This window comes from Antechinus flavipes, chromosome 1, assembly GCF_016432865.1.
Source record: "Antechinus flavipes isolate AdamAnt ecotype Samford, QLD, Australia chromosome 1, AdamAnt_v2, whole genome shotgun sequence".
Classification (NCBI taxonomy): domain Eukaryota; kingdom Metazoa; phylum Chordata; class Mammalia; order Dasyuromorphia; family Dasyuridae; genus Antechinus; species Antechinus flavipes.
This window is the reverse complement of record NC_067398.1, coordinates 165,170,755-165,189,119: the sequence shown is the minus strand read 5'-3', so window position 1 is coordinate 165,189,119 and position 18,365 is coordinate 165,170,755. Positions and strand designations below refer to the sequence as shown.

At 34.4% G+C, this 18,365-nt stretch overlaps 1 protein-coding gene across 2 annotated transcripts in view; it reads left to right on the top strand.

Moving 5' to 3' along the window:
- Positions 1-14,850, top strand: part of GTF2H2 (general transcription factor IIH subunit 2) — a 38,620-nt gene extending 23,770 nt beyond the window's left edge. For both annotated transcript variants that reach the window (XM_051992571.1, XM_051992582.1), the window contains exons 10-16: positions 396-483; positions 1,092-1,199; positions 8,617-8,680; positions 9,465-9,568; positions 10,331-10,433; positions 13,575-13,614; positions 14,539-14,850. In XM_051992571.1, coding sequence (XP_051848531.1) covers positions 396-483; positions 1,092-1,199; positions 8,617-8,680; positions 9,465-9,568; positions 10,331-10,433; positions 13,575-13,614; positions 14,539-14,658 — 627 coding nt within the window. In that variant the 3' untranslated portion in view covers positions 14,659-14,850. The remainder of the gene's footprint in view (positions 1-395; positions 484-1,091; positions 1,200-8,616; positions 8,681-9,464; positions 9,569-10,330; positions 10,434-13,574; positions 13,615-14,538) is intronic.
- The last annotated feature ends 3,515 nt before the right edge of the window (positions 14,851-18,365 follow it).

Below are 18,365 nucleotides of genomic sequence, written 5' to 3'. Positions count from 1 at the left end.
CAATATAAGCATACATGTCCTAACAGTTATTTTGCTGTACAAAAAGAATAGGAGTTTGAAATAGTGTACTATTAGCCTGTGAAGGAAATAAAAAAATGCAGGTGGACAAAAATATAGGGATTGGCAATTCTATGTAATGGTTCATAGACATCTCCCAGAGTTCTTTCACTGGGTGTAGCTGGTTCAATTCATTACTGCTCTATTGGAACTGATTTGGTTCATCTCATTGTTGAAGAGAGCCACGTCCATCAGAATTTATCATCATGTAGTATTGTTGAAGTAAATAATGATCTCCTGGTCCTGCTCATTTCACTCAGCATATGCTATATATTTTAATATACCTGTTAAAGTGATCAGTTGTCTGTACCACTCCTTCTTTCTTGTTTCTTATGAAGAGTTTAAAGGCAGCTAAAATTAGAGTGTCTGTTATCGGCTTATCTGCAGAAGTTCGAGTTTGCACTGTACTTGCCCGTGAAACTGGTGGTAAGTATATAGATTACTCAATATATCTTCCCATTTAAGAAGTATAAATCTTAAATTACATTGTTACTCAGTCCTTAAATTACATTAAGTTATTCAGTCCTTTCTAGCTTTTTAACTTGTTTGCAAAACCAAGAAACTTTTATAAGGAATTAGCATTTTTCAGAGTGACTGAAATACATATGAATGGAAAAATTTCTATGTTGTTCTTGAATAAGATTCCATATAAATTTGCTCTTTTTAAATTATAATTATATCTTTATTATGACTAGCTGATGTCATCCAGGGAAAATTATCCACTTAAACCTTTTTTTTTTTCCCCCTGAGGCAATTAGTGTTAAGTGACTTGCCCAGGTACACACAGCCAGGACACTTTAATTGTCTGAGGCCAGAATTGAATTTGTCCTCCTGACTTCAGGTCTGATGCTCTATCCACTGTTCCTACCTAATAAAACTTTTTAAAATAATGGTTTATTTTACCTTAAAGCTTTTTAATTCAAATCTTATATTTTATATTTTTGTAGTTAAAATGACTAGTGAAATTTTATAGAAACTGGGTTTTAATTACATGGTTAAAAGCTAAATTTTTTATATCTCTTCCCAATTTTTAGGAACATACCATGTTATTTTAGATGAAAGTCATTATAAAGAACTCCTAACACATCATGTTAGTCCTCCACCTGCCAGTTCAAGTTCTGAATGCTCTCTTATTCGTATGGGTAAGTTTTATTCTGTTTATTTTTATTTGTAAAAATAAATTTTGATTGCTATCTTTATATTGCCAAAAATTCTCAGTTTCTCTCTCCTTTCTCGCAGAACTATCTCATGTAGCAAATAAAATTTTTTAAAGAAAAATAAGAGGGAAAAAATAAAAACCAATAAATACATGAAAAAATTTGGAAGTGTATTCAGTATTCCAAATGAATAGACCCCTCACTTCTGTAAAGAAGGGGAGTGATGATATCTTCTTATATCTCTTCTTTGAGGCCATACTTTTTCTTTGTAATTTTAGATTGTTTTATGGTGGTTGGGATTTTCATTTACATTATTATAATTATTGTGCATGTTGATTTCTTGATTCTGCTTACTTTACTCTCTTGTTCATGTGAGTCTCTCTTTGCTACTCTGTATCATCTTTTATAGCACAATAATAATTCCATTGCATTAATATATCCCAGTTTGTTTAGCCATTCCGAAATTGGTGGATATGTGTACTTTGTTTTTAGTTTTTTCCTAACACAAAAAATAAAAATTTTTCATGTATATGAGGAGTTGGTACTTCCTTGGTATGTATCTCTATTAGTGGAATTTTTAGATCAGATCTTTATGTTGGAATCTTTATATCAGAGTATAGATGTTTTATTCACTTTGCATAATTTCAAATTGATTTCCAAAACGTTAACGCTGATTCCTAGCTCCACCAGCAATGTATTAATGTGTACTAATGTGCCCACAACCCCTCTAATATTAACTATTCAAAATGAGTAATTTAAAAATTTTTTTAAATATATTTTTTTAATTTTTTGTTTTAACAAAAGAATCAGTTTTAACTTTTAAATTTTTTCTTTTATTGATTTATTTTGTTTTTGTATCCTCTTCCAAAATTGATTCTCTATCTTTTCCCTTAGGGAGTGATTCCCCCAACAAATTTTAAAAGTATTTTTAAAAAGTATTTCAGCTGTTCTCATTATTATGGCAGTTAGAAGGAATATATATATAGACGGAGAGCACCAGTGTGAGTTGAACATGAAGGGATAATATCTTTTTTTTTTTTTTTAAATGATGAAATATAAGGGTGAGTGAGAGAAGAATGTGCTAAAAAAGGGAAAAGGAGTAATGGTGCAAATTATGTGCTATTAAAAAAGAAGCAAGAAAAAGCTTTTACAGTGGAAGGGAAGAGAGGGAATAAAGGGTGAGTGACTGAACTTTACTCTCATCAGAATTGGCTCAAATAGGAACCAATCTGAGGGGCCATCTGTACTGAAAGTACTGTGGGAACTGAGTGTTTTCACTCTTTTTGTTGTTTACTTGCATTTTGTCTTCTTTCTCATTTTTTCCTTTTTGGTCTGATTTTTCTTGTGCAGCATGATAGTTGTAGAGTATGTATAGAAGATTTGCATGTATTTAATATATATTGGGTTACTTGCCATCTACGGCAGAAGAGAAGGAAAAAAAATTTGGAACAAAAGATTTTGTAAGAGTGAATATTCACAATTTTCTATACATGTGTTTTGAAAATAAAAAGCCTTAATACTACTAATAATAGTGGTAGTAGTAATGGTAATAATAAAAATAAAAAAGAAATCTATCTCACCTTGCAGGAAAATAGGAGGGGAAATGGTATATGGGAAAGGAGGTGAGGTGATAAAAAGAAAGGGCATATTGAGGGAGGGAGTGGGCAGTAGCAAAACATTTTTGAGGAAGGATGGGGTGAAAGGAGAGAGAGAATAAATGGGGGGAAAATACAATTAGCAATAGTAATTGAAAAATTTTTTTGAAAAAGTTAAGCAAAACTCTAAGGAAAATATATGAACTAAGTTTGACAGTATTTGCAATATCTCTCACTTATAATTGCATTGAAAGGAAGTAAATTTCACATTCTCAACTCTTTCAGGGTCAGATTTAGTTATAAATTTAATGTTCAGTTTCATGTATTTGTTCTTTCCATTTACATTATTATAGTCGTGTATATTATCTATTTCTGATGCACAGTAATATTCTATTGCATGCATCATTCATAGAATAATCACTTTTGACATGTCTTTCCTAATGTGTTTCTAGCCAAATTAATAATTTAGTTCTTGAGTTTCATAAAGTCATATCTCTCAAGTAATTAATTCCTATGAACCAACCATTCTGGAGAACAGTTTGAAACTATGCCCCCAAAAGGCTATCAAACTGTATAACCTTTGATCTGACAGTATCTCTACTGAGTAATCAAAAATTATAAAAGAGAGGTAGGGACTCATATGTGCAAAAATGTTTGTAGCACCTTTTGGTAAAAATGAGAAATTGGAAATTAAGTGGATCAGTAGGGAAATGATATTTGATATTGTTTTGTAAGAAATGAAGAGCAGGCTGATTTCAGAAAAGCTTGGAAAGACTTACATGAACTGATGTTGAGTGAAGTGAGCAGAACCAAGAGAATATTGTACACAACCACAAGATGATGTAATGATCAACTATGAAGGATTTGGCTCTTTTCAACAGTGAGGTGATTCAAGGCAATTCTAATAGACTTGAGATGGAAAGTGGCATCTGTATTCAGTGAGCTATGAAGACTGAATGTGTATTTGAAGCATAGTGTTTTCATCTTTTTTGTTGTTGTTTCCCTGTTTTTTGTTTTTTTTTCCCATGTTTTTCCTTTTTGGTCTGATTTTTCTTGTACAATATGACAAATATGGAAAAATGTTTAAAAGTTTTGCACATATAAGTAATTCTTAAATTTAAATTTCCTGATTTTCAATCTTATTTGCTAACATTTCATCAAGAGCGTTAGTATTTTTGGTTTCCTTTATTTAAAAAATGTTAAGCATGAAAATATATTATTTTTAAGTATAAATTACAACTAAAATTTTAATTTTTTGTACTATATATAAGGTTTTTTTTTAATAGCCTTTTATTTACAGTTATATGTATGAGTAATTTTACAGCACTGAGAATTGCCAAACCTTTTGTTCCAATTTTTCCCCTCATTCCCCCCCACCCCTTCCCCTAGATGGCAGGATGACCAGTAGATATTAAATATATTAAAGTATAAATTAGATACACGATAAATATACATGATCAAACTGTTATTTTTTTAAATTTTATTTAATAATAACTTTATATTGACAGAATCCATGCCAGGGTAATTTTTTTTTTTTTACAACATTATCCCTTGCACTCATTTCTGTTCCGATTTTTCCCCTCCCTCCCTCCACCCCCTCCTCTAGATGGCAAGCAGTCCTATATATGTTAGATATGTTGCAGTATATCCTAGATACAATGTTTGCAGAACCGAACAGTTCTCTTGTTGCACAGGGAGAATTGGATTCAGAAGGTAAAAATAACCCAGGAAGAAAAACAAAGATGCAGATAGTTCACATTCGTTTCCCAGTCTTCTTTCTTTGGGTGTAGCTTCTTCTGTCCATCATTTATCAATTGAAACTCAGGTCTCTTTGTCTTTTTTTTTTTTTTCCAATTATTTAAATCTGACTTTATTTGTGTAGAGACTTTTTTTTTTTTAATTTTTATTTAATAATTACTTTATATTGACAAAATCCATGCCAGGGTAATTTTTTTACAACATTATCCCTTGCACTCGTTTCTGTTCTGATTTTTCCCCTCCCTCCCTCCACCCCCTCCCCTAGATGGCAAGCAGTCCTATATATGTTAGATATATTGCAGTATATCCTAGATACAATATATGTTTGCAGAACCGAACAGTTCTCCTGTTGCATAGGGAGAATTGGATTCAGAAGGTAAAAATAACCCAGGAAGAAAAACAAAAATGCAAATAGTTCACATTCGTTTCCCAGTGTTCTTTCTTTGGGTGTAGCTGCTTCTGTCCGTCATTTATCAATTGAAACTCAGTTAGGTCTCTTTGTCAAAGAAATCCACTTCCATCAAAATATGTCCTCATACAATATCGTTGTCGAAGTGTATAATGATCTCCTGGTTCTGCTCATTTCACTCAGCATCAGTTCATGTAAGTTTCGCCAGTCCTCTCTGTATTCATCCTGCTGGTCATTTCTTACAGAACAATAATATTCCATAACATTCATATACCACAATTTACCCAGCCATTCTCCAATTGATGGGCATCCATTCATTTTCCAGTTTCTAGCCACTACAAACAGGGCTGCTACAAACATTTTGGCACATACAGGTCCCTTTCCCTTCTTTAGTATTTCTTTGGGATATAAGCCCAATAGAAACACTGCTGGATCAAAGGGTATGCACAATTTGATAACTTTTGGGGCATAATTCCAGATTGCTCTCCAGAATGGTTGGATTCGTTCACAACTCCACCAACAATGCATCAGGTGTCCCAGTTTTCCTGCATCCCTCCAACATTCATTATTATTTTTTCCTGTCATCTTAGCCAATCTGACAGGTGTGTAATGGTATCTCAGAGTTGTCTTAATTTGCATTTCTTTGATCAATAATGATTTGGAACACTCTTTCATATGAGTGGTAATAGTTTCAATTTCATCATCTGAAAATTGTCTGTTCATGTCCTTTGACCATTTATCAATTGGAGAATGGCTTGATTTCTTATAAATTTGAGTCAGTTCTCTATATATTTTGGAAATAAGGCCTTTATCAGAACCTTTAACTGTGAAGATGTTTTCCCAGTTTGTTGCTTCCCTTCTAATCTTGTCAAACCATTATTTTGCTGTATGAAAAGAATTGGACTCTGAAATATTTTACAATTAGCCTGTGAAGGAAATGCAAAATGCTGGCAGGCAAAAATATAAGGATTGGGAATTCGATGTAATGTAATTCTTAGTAATTCTCCCAGAATTCTTTCACTGGGCGTAGCTGGTTCGATTCATTATTGCTCCATTGGAACTGGTTTGACGTTCATTTCATTGCTGAGGATGGCCAGGTCCATCAGAATTGATCATCATATAGTATTGTTGTTGAAGTATATAATGATCTCCTGGCCCTGCTCGTTTCACTCAGCATCAGTTCGTGTAAGTCTCTCCAGGCCTTTCTGAAATCATCCTGTTGGTCATTTCTTACTGAACAATGATATTCCATAATATTCATATACCACAATTTATTCAGCCATTCTCCAATTGATGGGCATCTACTCAGTTTCTAGTTTCTGGCCACTACAAAGAGGGCTGCCACAAACATTCGTGCACATACAGATCTCTTTCCCTTCTTTATGATCTCTTTGGGATATAAGCCCAGTAGTAGCACTGCTGGATCAAAGGGTATGCACAGTTTGATAACTTTTTGAGCATAGTTCCAAATTGCTCTCCAGAATGGTTGGATGTTACATATGAGGTTTAAAGTTTACTTTATAGAAGGTAGTGAAATATAATAAAAGGGAATTTTGATAGAATTATCTCATTTTGGGGGGCAACTAGATGGTTCAGTGGATAAAACACCAACCCTGAAATCAGAAGGACTTGAATTCAAATCTGGCCTCAGACACTCAAAACTTCCTGGCTATGTGACCCTGGGCAAGTCACTTAACTCTAATTGCCTTGGGGAGGGGGAGAGAATTTTCTCATTTCTGAGAATAAGTTATAGATAAGTTATAATCACTTTTGATTCATTATCATTTCCATTCAACTAAAATGAAATTAACTTGTTCATTTATTCTCTGAATTCCTGATTGTCTAATTAGACAAAGTATATAATTCTCTTTTTTTGTATTAATTTTTTTTCCTAAGGCATTTGGGCTTAAATGATTTGCCCAGGATTACACAGCTAGGAAGTGTTAAGTGTCTAAGATCATATTTGAACTCAGGTCCTCCTGACTTCAGGGCTGGTGCTCTATCCACTACGTCACCTCGCTGCTCCTGTATTAAAATTTTTAGTTGAAGTTTTGAGTTCCAAATTCTGTTACTGTACCTGTCCTCATCCCCTCTCCCTGAGATGGTAAGCAGTCAGATATAGGTTATATATGGGTAATTATGAAAAATGTTTCCTATTAATCATTTTGTTCAACAAGATTTAAACAAAAGAATATGAAAGAAAAATGAAAAAAGAAGAAGATGAAAACAAGCATGTTTCAGTCTTTATTGAAACAGTTTTCTCTGGAAATAGCATTTTTTATTGTAAGTGCTTGGAATTGTTTTGGATCATTGCATTGTTGATAATAGCTAAGGCTTTCACAGTTCCTCATTAAACAGTACTGCTGTTTCTTTGTGCAGTGTAGATGTATTGGGTCTGCTTACTGCACTTTGCATCGTTTATGTAAATCTTTCCAAATTTTCCGAAATTATCTTGCTTGTCATTATTTATAGCACAATAATATTCTATTACAATCACTTGCTACAGCTTGTTTAGCCATTTCCTAATGGGTAAACTTTTGATTTCCAATTCTTACCCACTACATAAAAGATACTCTAAATATTTTCTTACAAATATAGATCCTTTTCCCTTTTTTGTGGATATCTTTGTGATATAGATCTAGCAGTGATATTGCTGAATCAAAGGATATGCATGGTTTTAAAGCTCTTTGGATAATTTCAAAATGTTTTCCAGAATGGTTGGATTAGCTCATGGCTCTACCAGTAGTACATTAGTGTCTCACAATTAGATAATTCAAAGAAAAGTAAACAATTTTTATTTGAATTATTTCAGTTAGTAAAGTCATCTTGATTTATATGACTCATGGATTGTCTTTGGATGTGTGGATTAAATCCCCTCTATCCTTAGAGAATACATATGATAGAATTCATATTCCAGTTTCTATTAACTACTAGTTGTCTACTCTCAGCTGGATTCTGACATACACACCACCCACTTCCATCTCCATATTTTCCAGAGATGTTCCAGAGTCCGCTTCCAATTTGACTGTTGGGCCTACTGTCTTTTTTGTCAGGGGCCATCTACTGAGCCTTTGCTTCTTAAATTCACTGGAACCTTTCCATTTTTGGTTGCTCTTTAAGTTAGACCTGAAGTACCTTTTGACTTTTTTATTTGCCTGAAAAGAACCCTTTTTCCCTGTAGTCTCATTTGTTTAGAGTGAAAACTCCTTGAAGAGTAAGAACTGTCTCACTTTGTTTCTGTTTGTATTCTCAGAACTTGGCCTAATGCTTCACACATAGTACATGCTTAATAAATACCTTTTTGTTCTATTCCATTCATTTTCATCATTGGCCAACTATGTGCCTACTTTCCTACCCCCATTAATATCCAGGGAGTTAGGATTCCCCTGTTTGTGGCTAGAATCTCTATCGCCCCACTTTTTTGTGTTAAATTTTTATTTGCAACTTTGTAATTGGAATTGTAGACCTATTTCTCATATTTAGCTACCTAACAGATGATGATATTAGGAGGCATTGAGATGATAGAGAAATGATGTTTGCTAAAATTGTTTTTGTAATGCACTATGAAAAAATTCAGACACTAAATCATAGAATTGTCACTTGATTCAGAAAAAGAAATAATACTTTTTCTCCTTTAAAGGTTTTCCTCAGCACACTATTGCCTCTTTATCTGATCAGGATGCTAAACCTTCTTTTAGCATGGCGTAAGTAAAAATTTCAAAATTTTGTCATTGACAGAAATATCCATTATTTATTCCTTAATACGTTATTTAATGTATTACAGACAAAAAGAAATGAAGTTTAAGGAAATGATTTTAATTTAAAATAGTTTCTTGGCCAGATTGTTACTACTTGGCTGTTATTGGAATTGATGTGGATAAATCCCATGTTAAGGATGGCAACAATCTTATATATCTTATATAAAAATAAATCATCAATTAGGCAATGGCTAAAAAACTTATAATACATCACTATAATGGGATATTATCCTGTTATAAGACATGATGAATATGATGACTACAGAGGAGCCTGGAAAGATATAATCAGAATCAGGGGGAGAATGACTAAAACAACATGAATGGAAAGAACAGTCATAACAAAGAACAGTCAAAACTGAATCAAGTGAAATTATTGTGGCCAAGTTTGAACTCCAAGAACTTCATGAGAAGTTATTTCCTCCCTCTTTGTTGCAGAGGTGAGAGACTGTGTGTGGAATACTACCTAAGATGTCAGAGTTTTTTGATGTGCTGATTAGTTTCACTGAATTTTTCATCCCTCTTTTTTATTCATTATTATTCAGAATAGTTCTCTGGTAGATGTTAGGGTAAAAATAAATTGGGCAATGTAGGAGATATAAAAGTAAGCTATCAATAAAATTTTATTTAAAAAAATCACTGACACATTCATATCCATTTATTTCATAATGATTATTCAAAAATTTCTTCATTACACTCAAAAAAGTGATCATTCAAACTTTTTCCCCTAAAGGCATTTGGATAGCAGTACTGAACCAGGCCTTACATTAGGAGGGTACTTTTGTCCACAGTGTCGGGCAAAGTACTCCGAACTTCCAGTTGAATGCAAAATCTGTGGTAAGTCACTATTACTCATAATTTTACTTTATTTACTTTTAGGTGATCTTAGTGATTGCTTCCAATCATAGGTTTTATCATTTACTACTTAGATGACCTTGGATTAGTAAGCTCTTTGGGGCCTTTGGGCCTTGAATCTGGACTTGAAGGCCAAATCCAGTCTTTCCTCTATCTTTTGAGTTTACTCTTATATAGTAGAAAGGATTCCTTTCTACGCTGCGTGTGTAATAATCACTTAGTTCCTCACATCTGCTATTCTATGTAGAATCAAGCATTTCCTTGTGGATCGTTTCAGGGAAGAACCTCTTGCTTAAAGATTTGCTGCATAGATTTTGTACATTGATTATTAAGTTAGATTAAAAAAATATTCAAATAAAGCTACTAGACACAAAGGGTAACCCTACTGGAGCTCAAGTATAAATTAGGTTTTGAAATGAGTGCCTTTCCTCTCTACTTAAGGAAGTGATAACTCTGGCAGATGGTCAAATAAAAGAGTCTGTAATTAAAAATAAAAGTCTTCAGTTTTTTAATATATAGAATAGGAAATTTATATAGAACAGCAAGTTTTTGGCTATTGCATATTAATTTTGTATATAGTTGAATGATTTTGTTATGATATATGGCTGAAAATTTAAATAATGAAGCATGAAATTTATGTTCCCGGGAACTGATAAGGAAGATATTAGTTGAGATTTATCAATTTGTTTTTTGGTAATTGTCCTTTATTTTCAGCAATTAATTGTTGTTTGTTTTGAATGTTAGGTTTAACGTTGGTATCTGCTCCCCATCTGGCACGGTCTTATCATCATCTGTTTCCTTTGGAGGCTTTTCAAGAAGTTTCTTTAGAAGAATATAATGGAGAGAGGTAAAGTTGGTTTATAGCTATAATATACTTCAAGTTATAATAATCTAGAACTATTTGGGTAGATGGTTACTTTCTAAATATAACAAGACAGCAAGGTTTTTCAGCTTTGGTAGTATTGCTATGTCTTGGTCTGCTAAAGGTGAATATTATTTAAGTTCTTGTGAATGAAAAATAAGATGCCGCATGGGAAGCAAGTGCAGCTCAGTGGAAAGAAGGCTATATTTGGATCAAAAGGTTGTGAATTCAAATCCTGATTGACTTTTGGTACATATTATTTAACCTCTTTGGCCTTCGTTTTCCTCATCTTTGAAAAGAGAGGGTTTTTTTGTTTGTTTTGTTTTGTTTTTTATTTTGGCTTGGTTTTTGCCTTTTTTTTTTTTTTTTTTCTTTTTTGGGAGAAGCAGTTGGAGGTGACTTACCCAGGGTCACACAGCTAGTAGTATCTGAGATCAAATTTGAACTCAGGTCCTCCTGACTCTAGGCCTGGTGCTCTGTTCACTGCTCCATCTAGCTGCCTTAAGAGATTTTTTTTTTTAATACTAATTTATTTTTCCAGAAACATACTAAGATAGTTTTCAACACTTACTTTTGCAAAACTTTGTGTTCTAAAATTTTCTCCTTCCCTCTCCTCTTCCTCCCTCTCTTAAGACAGCAAGCAATTGGATATAGGTTAAACATGTGCAATTCTTATAAATTGTACAAGAAAAATCATATCAAAAGTGTAAAAACTATTACAAAGAAAAAAACCCAACCAAACAACTACAACAACAAAAAAAATGTGAAAGTACTATGCTTTGATACACATTCAATCTCCATAGTCTGCTCTCTGGATGTGGATAGCACTTTACATCCCAAGCCTAATGGAAATACTTGAATCACCTCATTGTGGAAAAGAGCCAAGTCCATCATAGTTGGTCTTCACATAATCTTGTTATTACTGTGTACACTGATCTCCTGATTCTACTCACTTTAGTCTCTCCAGCACTCTCTAAAATCATCCTCCTGATCATTTCTTATAGAACAATAATATTCTGTAACATTCATATACCATAACTTACTCAGCCATTTCCCAACTGATGGGCATCCACTCAGTTTCCAATTCTTTGCCACTACAAAAAAGGGCTGCTACAAACATTTTTGCACACGTGGATCTTTTTCCCTCTTTTTATGATCTCTTTGGGATATAGACCCACTAGAGACTGCTGGATTAAAGAGTATGCACAGTAAAAAGAGAGTTTAGAACCACATTTTCTCAGGAGCCTTTCCATGTCTTTAGTGTGGTAAAATGATTACTTATCTGGAAGTAGGAAATCTTTTTATGAGTTCTGTCACTGGAGAGGGTTGTGTGTGTGTGTTTCTCAACCTTTCTCCTTCCTTCTGTCTTCTTTTCTCCCTCTTTCTCTTTCTCTGTCTCTGTCTCTCTCCCTCTCTCATTCTCTCTCTCTCTTTCTCTCTTTGACATTTCCTCTATACTAACCAGGTTGCATGGGATGGGGATATGTGCCATAAAATGCTAAGTAAATATATATTATCCTTGTTGGAATACTGCTGTAATACAGTGAAGCTCAAAAATTCAAATATAGCAATTGCCAAGGCTGGTGTTTTGGAACATATATCAGAGTCATGACAATGTGGCTATTTTGTCTTTCCACACTATGTTTTATGACCTTGTGGTTTACAAACTCAATCATTTTGACTAATTATGGGGAATGTCAATCTGAATTTGAAAATATTTTAAGAAACTTATTTTTTATTATTATTTTCATTATTTTCAGAACTCTTAGTATTGAACATAAAGTACCCAAGTCCTCATTAATAGAGGTTCTGTTTTAAAGAAGAACTAAGATTTCACTTAATTAAATATTTGTTAAGTACTCACTGCGTACAGAAAAATAATAGGTTCTGAGAGAATGCAAACCTTAGATAATAATGATAATAATGTATGTATTCCAAGATACAGGAAAATCTTGGCCTAATAAGAATCAAGTTGTTTTAATTCTTCTGAATCCAGGTCCAGATGTGGTAGGTTCCCTACTTTCTGTGTGCTGCTTATAGTGCATGTCAGTGGGAAAAGAGCTGGTGCTTTCCTTCAGGTGATTTTCAGCATTGCCTACTTTTCTTCCTATCTTTATACAGCTATTGCTGTGCCTCTGTACTCGTGATAACATTCTTGATCCTGGAGATTTTTTTGATTGAATCAATCATTAAATTTCAGAAGGAGATATAAACCCAGCTGCTTAGCCTTTAAGACTTCTCCCTTTACAACTGAGCCCCAATGTACCTTTCTAGCCTTAATTATACTGTACATGCACTTTGTGGCCAATCCAAAAAGCCTTCTCTCTCTACCTCACATTTCCTATATTCCCTTTTTCTGTGTCTTTGTATTGTTACCTCTACTTGGAACACACTCCTTCTTAGGGTCATCTCTTAGGAACCTTGGCTACCTTAAAGGCCCAGCTCTCTTGGCAGGTCCATGTGTCCATGCTTCCCCCATGGGAAAGCATATTCTTTCCTTTTACGGTTCCCCTGTACCTCTTTGTGTGATTTGTGTATATTTCTCTTGATTCCTCTGTTGAAATGTGAGCTTCTTAAGGGTGGAAACAATTTCTCTTCTGTCTTAGTACTTCTAGGTCCTGGCACAGTACCTGGCATTTAGTAGTTGCTAAATAGTCCTGGCTTGATTGAGAGAATCATTAGAGATTACTAGGTGCTTCAGTGGATAGCTTTGGACTTGGAATCATAGACTAGGGTTCAAATCTCATGACAGACACTTTATAGTTAGAAGACCCTGTGTAAATCATGCATTTTCTGTCTGTTTCCTCATCTGAAAAATGGGGATAATAGCACTCAACTATTGAGGGATAAATGATGTATTTGTGATGTTTTGCAAATCTTAAAGAATATAAATGTCCTTATTATTTATTGACTCTCACTAATGATGTCATTTATGTCTTTGTTCTAAAAGCTAAATGTGACAAAATCTGTTTGAGAATCCCAATATATTATAATCTTCTGGTTTTTTCTGGCACTATTTACATTGCTTAGAATTTTGTCCTAATAGAACTGAGCATAAAATGTCTTTTTAAAGATAATTATATTTTTAAAAAGTAATTAAGAATATTTCTTTTTTTTCCTCCCCAGGTTTTGTCAGGGATGCCTAGGGGAATTAAAAGATCAACATGTAAGTTCACTGGTTTCTAATTACCAAAATGTTTGGAGAGGGGGAGTGGGGAGGGAGACAGATTCAGGGGGGAGACAGACAAGACACACACACACACACACACACACACACACACACACACACACACACACACCATTCTCAGTTTTAAAGTGAAAATGTAATCAGCTGAAACAGTCTTTTTTTGAATTCAGTAGCTAGCACCCAGCACAAAATACTGACTTGTAAATAAGGAGGAAATGAAAATTATTGTAAAGCACTTTCTGGATAAGCTTATTATATGCAATATTGATCCCATTCATAAAACACCATCACTAGATACCTTTTTGTAATGTTAGTTTTACAACAAAATTGATTTGAAAGTATAAGGATTTTTAAAAATTGTTTTTAAAATCAGCCTTACTTTGTTACCATTTTAGTAATGGCTTAGTACCATTTACCATTTTATTTTGTTACCATTAAGTAACATTTTTGAAAAATCTTTTAAAAGGGGGCAGCTAGATGTGCAGTGGATAGAGCACTGGCCTTGGAGTCAGAAGAACCTTTGTATGAGTTCAGATCTGGCCTCATACATTTCCTAGCTTGTGTGACGTTGGACAAGTCACTTAACCCCAAATGCCTTACTGGGAAAAAAACAAAAATAAAAAACCAGGGGGAAAAATCATCTAAAAATATTTTCCTGACAGAATCCTGTTGATTTTGTTTAGTTTCATCACTGTTAACAACACAAAATTTAACTCACTGTTATAAAATGAATGGGAAAAGTGGGAGAAGAATTAATAAGTAAAAAGAATAAAATAACTAATGCTCTTCTAGAGAGGGACTGGTAGCTAGCTATGTCTCTCTTAAATTCTTGTGTTAAACTTCACATTTGACAATTAATTTTAACTTGTTTTCCTTTGTCCCTCTTTCTACTCTTTATTGCAGGTTTATATTTGCACTGTGTGCCAAAATGTATTCTGTGTGGACTGTGACTTGTTTATTCATGACTCTTTGCATTGCTGCCCTGGTTGTATTCATAAGAATCCAGCTCCTGCTGGTGTGTGACAGCATCCTTTCTTACATCTTCAATTTCTACATAAAAAAAATACAACCTATTATAGGGTGACTTGAGAAATAGTTCTCTGATGGATTTGTATTAAAACATGAAGAATAATTTGAAATAAATAGGTTTTTTTCAAGAAAATGTTTTCTTTCAAAAACTTTAATATTTTTAATAAATTTTTTCTTGTTATGTAATTTCTGTGTATCTCTTTTGTTCCATTTAAATTAATTTCATTTTTTTTTTTTTGAGTCACAGAAGACGACCTTGTTGTAAGTGGGGGGAAAAAATTAGATTTGTCATCACAGGACCTGTGTTCAGATATTAACTGCATTCTTAATTAGCCTATAGGATATTGGACAAGTCACTTCTACATTCTGGACCTCAGTTTGCTTGTAAAATAAGAGGGATAAACTAAATTATCTCTAATCCTTTCAGCTCTAAATTTTATGATCCTCTATACTCATATGTTAAGTTTATTAATTTCTGAATAAGATGCAGATTCTTTTTACATAAGAACCTGATTCTTTGGAATATTAAATTGAAAATTAGCTGATAAATTTGCAAAATGAAATTTAATGTGCTAACCTCTTAACTTGTAAATCTCTGTCCAGTTTTTAATTTTTAAAATTCATTTGGAATATTTTACCCTCTTTGAGGCTGATGTTCATCACTCTAATGAGACAGTGGTGGATCTTCTGTCACCTTTTACTTGTGAGGGATCCAGGGAAGAAAATGGTACAATTCAATACAGGTGTAAGACTGTTCCTGAAATAGACTTTCTAGATCCTGTTGATTACCCCTGACAGTGGGATGAGAACAATATTTTGTACAAAGTTTGGCATTTCCATTCTGAATCATACTTTCTAAAGTTGCGTTTACCTTGTGACTATAAACTTTGCTTCTCTTTTATCATATATCGCACTGCAAAATTGTGCAGAACTCGACCTTACGATTAATGCCCCTAGTAGAACCATGGCCTTCATGTTTCATATGCAAGAACTGGACTTGCCAATTGTAATCTATTTGTGGTGACACAGGAATCTATCAATGTTTGTTTTCAGCTTAAAAGGATGTCTCCTCTGTCTTGTAGATTGGTGGAGGAATTTCTTCTGGGCCTTGTGTTAAAAATCAGAAACTTGGATAGGCAGGTAATATAGAACTCAAGGCTTAAGAGTTAGGAAGGCCTGAGTTTGATATGTGACTCTGGGCAATTCACTTAATCTGTTTTCCTCATTTTCCTCATCTGCAAAATGGTATAATGCATCTACTCCCAGGATTGTGAGGATAAAATGATATATTGTGAAGTGCTTAGCCCGGTATCTGCCATAAGCACTGTATTAGCTGTTAAAGACAGATAGGCTCTTTGCAAATGACAGTGTGAGGAGAAATAGCTAATCTATTGCATTAAGATCATGTTAGATAAAGGTTAAGATCATGTTAGAAAATTGGGTTCTAATAAGTTAGGAAAGGCCTAGATTGCTGGGTTTTTTCTCTAATGGACTAAAAACTCAAGTCAACAGTGTGATGTATATGGTAGCTAAGAATGCCAAAGGTTTTGTGTTGCATACATTGAGTCTTCCAGGAACAAGGAGGTGATGGGATCATCCTGTGCTCTGGTCAAACCACACCTGGACTATTGGTTTCATATCTGGATAACACATTGTTTCCAAAGATTGATCAGCTGAGAGAATCCCAGAGGAAGGAAGCAGAAGAGGACAACCAACATGGTTAAGGCCTCAAGTTGATGCCATATTCCTTATCATGAAAGAATCTGGGGTGTTTGGCTAGGAAAGCAAAGACTTACAGGTAGATACAATGTTTCTTAGCTATATGAAAGATTGGGGAAGAATTCGGCTTTTTTTTTTTTTTTTTTGAAACACTGGTTGGAATTTTTTTGTTTGTTTTTTAGCTAGATAATTTTTTTTTTTTTTACTTTTGGTAATGCTTTGCATTTTTATTTTAATCCTTGATGCTCCATTAACCTTAGTCTAAGGACAAACGTTTCAAGGAGGCAAAATTTAGGGTTTGCTATAAAGAGCAGATTGCTAAAAGCAGCTACTTCTAGGAAGAATAGGTCACAAACCTTGGGAATAAATTGGTTTTCTATTGCTGGGGGACCTGCTCCAGCAAAGGCTGAATAACCACATCAGGGTATTCTTTTATGGGTAAAGCTCAGACTAGACGACTGCTTAGGTCCCTTGTGATTCTCTGACCTTTGTGTTTCACATGTCGATCGCATCTAATAAGTCACTACATCCTGTTGAACATCACTTCCCCCTCTTGCCTCCATCTCTTGAGCTTTAAAAACCTAACATTGTGTCTGCCTCCAGTAGCTTTCCTTTTCAGTTATACACACTGCTGCCAGTAATTCCTCATTAGCACAGGTCCATTAATGCCATTCACTTTGCCACCCAGAGAATTATGTAAAGGCCAAAAAAAAGCTCTTTTCTGCTTTCCAACATGTAGTACAGCATAAAGCCACTAGAACTGCCTTATTTGCCTCATGTGCAAATTTTAAACCATAAGAATGACATTGATATTCCACACTTGCTGAGCTGGTACCCTGACAAGGAACTTAATTCCATACAAAAAGGACAGTTTTGGTGTTGGGCAGCTGGGTGGCACAGCTGAATTAGATTCTTGAGTTCAAATCTGGCCTCAGAAACTAACTGTGTGACCCTGGACAAGTCATAGTTTGCCTCAGTTTCCTCATCTGTAACATGAGCTGGAGAAGGAAGCATCCCCAAAATGGAATCACGAAGAGTAGGAGATGACTGAACTAAACAATTATTCTGGAAAGCAATTTGGGACTATGGAAATGAAAACTAAAATGGGATGTAACCTCTGATCTGGAGATTCTCTATGGCAAGGGCTCTACTCCAAGGAAGTAGTTGACAAAAAGGTTTTATAGGCTTCAAAATGTGGTAGCAAAGAACGAAAGTAGCTGCTGATGAATGTAAGGGAATATTACTGAAACAAGTATACTGTAACAAATATGCATACAGAGGTAGCATGGGAAGTTACATGAACTGATGCAAGATCCTCTACAGAATCCTTTTCCATCCTTCTTGGCCTAGAACCCCTCAGTCTCTCTTCATTTCTCTTTAGTGGCACCTATTCTCACCATTTATAACTCTCAGACGATAGTGCTATTTAGGGCTAGAAAGGATCTTAAGGGTTACTGAATTTCACCACATTTCACAGATGAAGAAATTAGTCCAGAAGTGAAATTAGTTGCCTGAGGTAGTGAATAACCGTTTGCATTCAAACCCAAGTTCTCTGATTCCAGTTCTAGAGCTTTGCACTTTACCATCTGGCCTCCTCTCTCTGATCTACTTTGTCTTTGTACCCGCTTTATGAATAGTGCAAGGGTAAGCTTTGTTCTTTTAGGTCACATTGTTCTTTGGTTGGGGGGGGAGAAGAGTAAAGTGAAGTATCCATACTGTAACAAAAAATAATACTGTAGTATAAAGACATCTTGGTCAATGTCTATTCCAGGTATTGTCAAGGAGATCATTTTAGTCAAATCAGTCATGTATTATTAGTTATTATGTGCCAGACATCTACGCTGTGTAGATACAAAGGCAGGCAAAAAACAATCTTGGCTCTCAAAGAGCTTATTGTCTAATGAGAGTGACATGTAAACAACTATCGGCAGACAAGTTGCTTCTACGATTAGTTGGAAACAACGGAGGGAAGGCACAAAAAT